This window comes from Galeopterus variegatus, unplaced genomic scaffold (genome assembly GCF_000696425.1).
Source record: "Galeopterus variegatus unplaced genomic scaffold, G_variegatus-3.0.2 Scaffold3725, whole genome shotgun sequence".
In the NCBI taxonomy this organism is placed as follows: Eukaryota; Metazoa; Chordata; class Mammalia; order Dermoptera; family Cynocephalidae; genus Galeopterus; species Galeopterus variegatus.
Genome location: NW_007729836.1, coordinates 80,841 through 90,033, shown reverse-complemented (window position 1 = coordinate 90,033; position 9,193 = coordinate 80,841). Strand labels below are relative to the sequence as shown.

General features: G+C 37.3%; 1 protein-coding gene across 1 annotated transcript in view; it reads right to left on the bottom strand.

Moving 5' to 3' along the window:
• HTR4 (5-hydroxytryptamine (serotonin) receptor 4, G protein-coupled) overlaps positions 1–9,193 on the bottom strand; it is a 104,259-nt gene that overhangs the window by 17,244 nt on the left and 77,822 nt on the right. Inside the window, exon 5 of the mRNA XM_008585806.1 lies at positions 3,469–3,544. Coding sequence (XP_008584028.1) covers positions 3,484–3,544 — 61 coding nt within the window. The 3' untranslated portion in view covers positions 3,469–3,483. The remainder of the gene's footprint in view (positions 1–3,468; positions 3,545–9,193) is intronic.

Here is a 9,193-nt window from a genome sequence, read left to right as displayed (position 1 = left end):
AAAAAAAAAAAAAAAGAAACAAGGAATACAGGAATACATGAGCAACTTTATGTCCACAAATATGATAACCTAGATGAACTGGACCAATTCCTTGAAAGATAGAAACTGCCAGTAATCACACAAGAATAAGCAGAAAATCCAAATAAGCCTCATTCAAAGAAATCGAATCAATAATTACTAACCTTTGAAAGCAGAAAGCATCAGGCCCAGATGGGTTTACTAGTTACTGCTACCAAACTTTGAAGAAAGAAATTATACCAATTCTCTACACTCTTTTTCAGAAGTTAGAAGCAAAGGAAATACTTCCCAACTCATTCTATAAGGCCCAAACCAGACAGGCATTATAATATATATGTGTGTGAGTGTGTGTGTGTGTGTGTTTGTGTGTGTGTATACATATAGATGTATATATATGCCAATATCTCATGAAAAAAGGTGCAAAAATTCCCAACAAAATATTAGAAAATTGAATCTAACTATATGAAAAGAATACACCGCAACCAAGTGGCATTTATTCCAGGTATGCAAGGCAAATTTAACTTTCAAAAATCAATTAATGTAATCCATCACATTAACAGGCAATAAGAGAAAAATCACTTGATCATATAAATAGATGCAAAAAAGCATTTGACAAAATCCTACACCCACTCATGATAAAAAACTTTCAGTGAACTGGAATAGAGGGTAACTTCCTCAACCTGGTAAGGAACATCTACAGAAAAACCTACAGCTAACATCATATTTAATGGTAGAAATCTCAAAGCCTTTCCACTAAGATCAGGAACAAGGCAAGGATGTCCCCTCCCACCACTCTTTCAACATCATACTGAAAATCCTAGGGAATGCAATAAGACAAAAAAAAAAAAAAGAAAGAAAGAAAGAAAAGGAAATAAAAGGTATACGAATTGGGAAGGAAGATGAAACAAAACTGTTTTTGTTTGCAGATGACCTGATCATGATCATGTAGAATATCCAAAAGACTACAAAAAATCTCCTGGAACTAAAAAGCAATTATAGTAATTTTGCTGTATATGAGGCTATTATACAAAAGTCAATTGCTTTCCTATATACTAGCAATGAACAAGTAAAACTTGAAATTAAAAACATATTACAATTTACATTAGCACCAAAAAATGAAATCTTTGGTATAAACCTAAAAAAATATGTGTGAGATCTATATGAGAAAAACTGCAAGACTCTGACGAGTTTACATAAGAATTACATAAATGGAGAGATATTTCATGCTCGTCAATATTGTCGTGATTTCAATTCTTCCCTACTTGATCAATAAATTCAATGCAATCCCAATCAAAATCCCAGCAAGGTTTTGCAGATATTGACAAACTGATTCTAAAGTTTATATGAAGAGACAAAGACCCAGGACAGGCAACACAATACTGAAGAACAAAGTTGGAGGACTGACACTACTCAACTTCAAGGCCTATTGTACAACTCCAGTAAACAAGACAGTGTGGTATTGGCCAAAGAAAAAACAAAGAAATCTGTGAAACAGAACAGAGAGCCCTGAAATAAACTCACATAAATATAGTCAACTGATCTTTGACAATGGAACAAAGGCAATACAATGGAGCAAAGATTGCTTTGTCAACAAATGGTGCTGGAACAACTAGACAACCACATGCAAAAAAATGAATCTAGACACAGACCTTATATCACAAAAATTAACTCAAAATTTATCATTGACTTAGATATGAAACACAAAACTATGAAAATCCTAGAAGATAGCACAGGAGAAAATCCAGATGACTGTTGGTTTGGCAATGACTTTTTAGATACAACACAAAAGGCCAGTCCGTGAAAGGAATAATTCATAAGCTGGACTTTATTAAACTTAAAGATATCTTCTCTGCAAAAAACACTGTCCAGAGAATAAAAATACAGGTCATACACTGGGAGAAAATATTTGCAGAAGACATAGCTGATAAAAGATACTTAGCAAAAATATAAAAAGAACTTTTAAAACTCAGTGGGCCAAAGACCTTAACAGACACCTCACCAAAGAAGAAATACAGATGGCAAATATGCATATGAAGAGGTTCCACATATGTCATTAGGGGAATGCAAATTAAGACAACAATGAGATCCACTACACACCTATTAGAATGGTCAAAGTCCTGAATACTGATAACACCAAAGGCTGACAAGGATGTGGAGCAACAGTAATTCATTCATTGCTGGAGGGAATGCAAAATGTTACACCCACTTTGGAAGACAGGTTTGCAGTTTCTTATAAAATTAAACATACTCTTACCATACGATCCAGCGATTGAATTCCTTGAAATTTGCCCAAATGACTTGAAATCTTATGTCAATATAAAAAGTTTGCACACAGATATTTATAGCAGCTTTATTTATAATTGCCAAAAATTGAAAGCAACCAAGATGCCCTTCAGTAGGTGAACAGATAAATGAGTTGTAGTGAATCTGGCAATGGAGCATTATTCAGTGATAAAAAGAAATGAGCTATCAAGCCATGAAAAGACATGGAAGAAACTTATATTCATATTACTAAGTAAAAGAAGCCATCTGAAAAGGCTACATACCGTATTATTCCGACTGTGTGATTTTCTGGACAGGGCAAAACTATGGAGACAATAAAATGATCCGTGGCTGGGGAAGGGTGGGGAGGAAGAGATGAATGAATAGGCAGAGCATGGAGGATTTTTAGGACAATGACTTTATTCTGTAAAATAAGTCACTGTGGATATATGTCTTGATACCTTTGTCCAAACCCTAGAATGTACAATGCCAAGAGTGAGCTCTAATGTAAACTACGGCCTCTGAGTGGTAGTGATGTGTCAGCACGGGTTCATCAATTGTAACAAATGTACCACTCTGGTGGGGGAGGTCGATAACAGCAGAGGCTATACATGTTGGGGGCCGGTAATATACAGAAAATCTCTGTATCTTCCTCTTAATTTTGTTGTGAACCTAAAACTTCTCTAAAAAATTGTCTCTTAAAGAAAAACAACTAAAAAAAAGTACCTTGACTTAGTCACAATTATTTGAGAAGTATGGAGGAGTTTATCTACCCAATTTTAGTCCAGGAGTGAAAGGATGAATTTGGGCACAGGGGATAATCCAGATGAGAAAACTTCTGAGGACCACAGTGAATTCTGAACCGTGAATTCTTCTCCATCTCAGTGCTCATCTCCCATGAGACTTGTGAAGGCAGTCCTCCCCGAACAGGGAAGAAGCCAAACACATCATTAACACATGTAAAATAAACCTCCTAAACCATTTACATCTTTGGCTTTCAGGTCAATAGCAATCAAGATCCAGAAGGAACCTTGGGCTTGGCAGGTCTCTGCCAACAACTGTGATGTTTCCATGTGCACCCTCCACCTTGTCCAGTGAGGACAGAAGAATAAACAGAAACAAAGGACATCTTATATAAAGAAATGAATGACAAACACAGAGTCACAACATAGACAGTGACAGACTTACAGAGCATGTTCAAAGTTAGACAGGAACTGGTCTATTGCAGAAGAGAAGTAGGAAGCAGGAGACAGAGGAACAGCCACTTTTAGTTGAAACAAAGCCACAGATGAGGGAAAGCCAAGCAGAAGTTGAGAAAGAAAAAAAAGAAAGAAAACAGAGAGGTTAGGAGACACATGATATTAGCCTAAATGAGCATTCCAGTATTCTTAAAGTGGTTTTAGGGGAGGATAGGGAGGAGAGCATAATTATTGCACAACATGGTTATGCCACACCATATGTCCAAACAGCACATTTATAGCTAGTATGTCATTTAAGTCTTCCAACAACTTGGGGGTGTTCACAGGGCAGGTTACTACTTTAATTTACCAAAGAAAATTCAGGCACTTCTTCCCTCTTCTTTAGCTCATCTCCTATGATATGTGCATGTTGAAGAATCTTTGAAAATATAGTTGGATATATATGACCACCTTCTCCAGCCGTCTCTGACCACCTCAATATAATATTCCCCTTTCCTCTTTTATGCAAACATAGCTTGTTTGTTCTTCTACTTCTATTATTCATTTGACAATTTAATCTGCCTTGTGACAGCCCTTACTGTGGCTTGTTACATACAACAGTGTGTGAATTTAAATAGCATGTTTCCAGATAAATTACTAGCCTCTTGGAAAAAGGAGCCATGACATATTCACCCAGCACAGTTTGGGATTTCACTGACCATTAGCTGAGCAATGATGATTGAGAGTCAAACATCCAGAATTCTAATCTCAGCTCCATTACTTATTCTCCTTGCAACCTTGGGCCTCCCTGTGGCTCAGTTTCCACTTCTACAACATACAGATAATGTCAGTAGCTCCCTCAGTGAGTTACAGTGGATAATAAATGAAGTAGGCATGTTCATCATGTGCATATTGTGTCTGACATAGTGTTCATAAATATTAGCTAGTATTATTTTAGTCAAATTTTAAGTTAATTAATTACATGATTAAATGGTGATTTGGACCTCCAATTTTTTCTTCCTACAACTGGTTCTCCCTCATCTTTTATTAGCCTGATGGGATGCCTTCATCTCTTTAAATAACAAAGATCTCTTACAGGTTACCATTTGAATACTATGGCTATTTTATGAAAATTTCAAATTTCGATAAATTCATATGCAAGTGTGAACATTTAAGAAACTCAGAAACTTTCAATGAGCTCTAAATAATCAGCTGAGGATTTAAGCTGTTTGCATGACATGCTTTCCTGGAAATCAGACTTCAACAATTTCGATAAATTCATATGCAAGTGTGAACATTTAAGAAACTCAGAAACTTTCAATGAGCTCCAAATAATCAGCTGAGGATTTAAGCTGTTTGCATGACATGCTTTCCTGGAAATCAGACTTCANAAATAATCAGCTGAGGATTTAAGCTGTTTGCATGACATGCTTTCCTGGAAATCAGACTTCAAGGGAATAGGGACCCAGTCACTCAAACAGCAGGAGGCTTGTAGAATTTTAGTGAAAAAAGGATAGCTGAGCCACTCCTTAGATCTATATCTCCCACAATTAAGTGGTTTTAAGTACTCATGTGGGGCTGGGATTATACATAAGATAATATTATTACAAACTATTTCAAATCACTAATACTTGGCATATACATGTTGCTTCATTAGAAGTTAATAATTATTTAATTAAAAATTTAACAGCTTTTACATACTTATTTGTATACTTCCTTTTAAATTCAAGTAACAATGTTGTTTTCCTGGATATCACCCTTAAAGAGTGTAATGACTGAACTTTTGAGAATGCAGCATGTAGATAAGTATTGAGCAAATTCTGTCAATAAAAAAAAAAAATCTTTCTTGTGAAATCTCAGAATAAGATATAATGCTTATCAACACTTTTTTGCAAGTTCAGTACTTAAAATAGGAGATGCAATTAATGTTACATATTGAGGAAATGTTAAGATAAAATTTAAAGTATTACTATAAATTAAAAATTTAGATTTCCAGGAACTGTATAATTTTTGTAACACACCTTATCCACAGTCCCCTGTCCATGTCAACCTTCCTGAATTACAGTATAGTTTTCTTGTGACCTCTGGCTGTTTTCATTTTCACTGGCTGGAGTGATCCTGTCAAACCACGCCAAGTTCAACCTATGTTTTTACAGACAGAGATTGTCACTTATATTTGTATTGCAAACCATGACCATACAAAGCCCTTTGACATCCACTATTCTATTTTTTACTTAACACACCCCCACGAGGTTGGTATTATGAAAGTTTGAATGAAAAACAAGTGCATCCCTTCTCCCTGCCCAGACAATGTAAAAACTTTAATGACCATACTAGCCCATGCTAACTGGTCAGTCTTACCTTTCTTAAATTCAGACATGTTTGGCACAGACAGGGCTTTAGCCTGTCAGCCTGGGACAGAGCTAAGGTAGGTCACAGACACAGGAAGCAGCACAAGTGACAGCTGATTTGTCTGTTTGGGTAGCGATGTGACAGGTCAGGGATTAGTTGGTGGTTAGCCAACTGCCTGGCAGCAGGTGTTAGAGAAACTCAAAGTCAAGAAGACCAGGCTTATGTGGCACAGAGGGAAGAGGCAGAGAGCTGGGATCCTAGAATATTGGCTCAGAGTGCCAGTGTCAAACAGCATATCAAACATCTGGATAGCTCCTGGACCGGTTTTGACATTTTCTAAGAACCATGGCTTTCCTGATTAACTTCATCCCCTTTACCATTGGAGGAACTCTTTGCTACTTAAAGGGTCTTATCCACAAATGTTAATACCTTAATTTCGCTTTCCATATCCTCAGAAAAGAAGACTCTATCTGGTCTGCCACTGGGACCTATGGAGGTGTCTTCTTGGGCAGGGAGTTCATCCCATCCTTTTCTTCAGAGTGAGAGCTCTAGGTTTCCTGAACAACAGTTGGGGAGCAAGTCTCAGAGCTGTTTCTAAGCAAAACTTATCACTGTCATCAGAGGCAGATCACATTTTCTTACCCCAACACAGCAAATCCCTTTCCACAGAGGGCACTTTATTTACTCTGCCCTATACATTGGGAACAATGCTGAAGCTACTTAAAGACAATTTTTTTTTGTAGTAACAATATCAGGAAACACAAATTTACATACTACCCAACAATAGACCCTATTTGAATCTATTGCCTTCAGAAATTTCTTAGCTAAACTGGTTCAAGTACTGCACAAAATGACAGCGTAATGTGTAGATATAACGACTCCTTTCATGACCTGACCTTGAAATGTTACCTATTTTTGTAGTTACCAACTCACTCTAATGCTATATCACTGTGATCTTAACTTTCTTTAAACGTTTCTCTAAGTGCATACTTTGCTCAAATGAGTCTTGACATGGCCTTTGGCCCAAACTAAAAAAAAAAAATAGTTCTGATGTGACCACACTGGCTCTGCTGTCAAAAATGTCCTGGCTCCTCATCTGAACACTCTCCTACTCCAGGTACTTATCCCTAGTGGCAGGTTGAAGTCTGGCACACTCTTAGTCAAGCTCTGCCCCAGGTAGGAACCATTAGAAGGCTGTTGGCTGCTGTTGATGAGTCTCTCTCTGTTACATAAACAGTGAGTTCCTACAGGGGGTCGTGTTTGTTTGGTGAGGGCTTTTTCCATCCGACTTGGTCATCAGCAGTTGGCTAGTTACAAATGCAGTCCTCAGACCAAATGGCTGGAATCCAATTATCCCAGTTTCCTGTCTGCAGAGCCCTGCCAGGGAGGAACACAGCCATATCTGCTTGCCTAGTTAGGCTCCCAGGACTTAAAATATATCACTTGGAGAAAACTAACAAACAGATCCTCAGATATTTTGATGGAGAGGCAGCATGGTGTGGAAAGAGGACTCACTGGTCTGGAATGCAAAATCTCTGGCGCTAGGCCACATTCTACCTCTTCCTGGCTCAGTGTCTATCTCTTCACTTCTCCAAGCTTCAGATTCTCATTTATGAGAGGAAGTTTATGACACCAACCACCGGGTTGGTGGGAGCTTCTAATGAGATGATGTACATGAAAGAACTTTCAAAACTATAATATAATGCTGCCACACCTGCTGATAGTGACGGTGATGATAGTAACAGCGAGAACTGATATTTACTGAGTGCTACCATGAGAAGGACACGGCACTGGGTGTTCGACATGCGCTATCTCATCTAATACTTACAAATACTTTTGAAGACTTGTTGATGATGATAATGATAACGTAAATAAGAATAGCTAACATTTTTTAATTGTTTACCATATACCAGCCTCCAGTCTCAGCATTTTATGCATATTAACATAAATAACCTGGCATCACGTGAAATAAGTACTATTGTCATCTCTTCTTGACATATGAGGAAAATTAGACACAGAAGTCAGCTAACTTTCTCAAGATCATGCTGCTGGTAAGCAGCCACAAGGATTCAAACACAAGCATTCTGACTCTAAAACAGGAGTCAAACTTTCTAGAGTCAGCATACTTTTTCTATAAAAGGCTAGATGTATTTTAGGCATTGAGACCACATACAATCTCTATTGCATACTCCTCTTTTTTTTTCTGTTTTGTTGTTGTTGTTTATTTGTTTTTATACCCCATTACAAATGTAAAAGCCATTTTTAGCTCAAGGGTTATGCGAAAATAAGCAGATGGCTGAACTTGGCCCATAGGTCTATAGATTGCTAACTCTTGCTTTAGAAATATTTTTTTTTTGATGGCTGGCCAGTAAGGGAATATTTAAATTTTGGTTTTATAAATAAGGAAACTAAAAATCAAGAGATTCAGTAAGTGCTGGGATCAGGATTCTAATCTAGTTTTGTTTGCTTTCAGAAACTGTGTCAACCCACACTATACTGTCTCCATGTATGTTGTTAAAATGTAAGATATTGTCACTAATTTAGGGTTGCTGAACTTGCCTCAGTCAATTTCCATATGGAATATGTATTTTCCTCTTGGAACAGACTTGGGGACAAGATAGCAGGCTGAGAGTTAGCAGACCCAAGGCCTAGTACAGTGCCTGGCACACAGCTGGCATAAATAAATACACCTTTGTTGAGTGAAATAATTCTGATTGCTAATTGGACTCAGACATTCCCCAAGATCTCAGCCATTTGCACAGATTCTTCCAGACTTTTCATATGAGTCTGTAAATGACAGCAAAGACCTATTCCTTAATCCAGCTCATAGGGAATCTGTCACACTTTATAATTTCCACAGAGCTATTTGGAGGAAAAAAAGATGTTATGAGCAGAAATCTTACCTTTACAGTGAATCATTCTGTTGACAAAAAATGCCCTAGGAGACTGTACTTATGTCTCTGAAATAAATACATCACTAACCAGAGGCAGGACAACAGGGAAGACTTTGTGACCTCACCATAAGTTATTATTTTTGTACCCACCGATATAGTCTCACATTAAATTAGGAATTTTTATTCTTATTTAACCTTGAGATTTTTTACTTCAAGGAATAAATGAACTTCTTGGAAATATGTTAAAAACTGTGTGCATATGTCCATTTTTTAAGGTAAAAGGCTATAGATTCTATCCAACTCTCAAAGGGTTTTATTAGGCCTTACATGTTAGCACTGCAGTGAAATTGTTCTGGTGTAGTTTACAGCTGATGAGGAGAAGGGAAAGATGAAGTTGCTGTGCGTAGCAACCAGGTTTTCCAGATGCCTTTGTCAGTATGATGCTTTGTTACACCCTCAAGATCCCCATGTAGGCTCCCACAGTAGCTC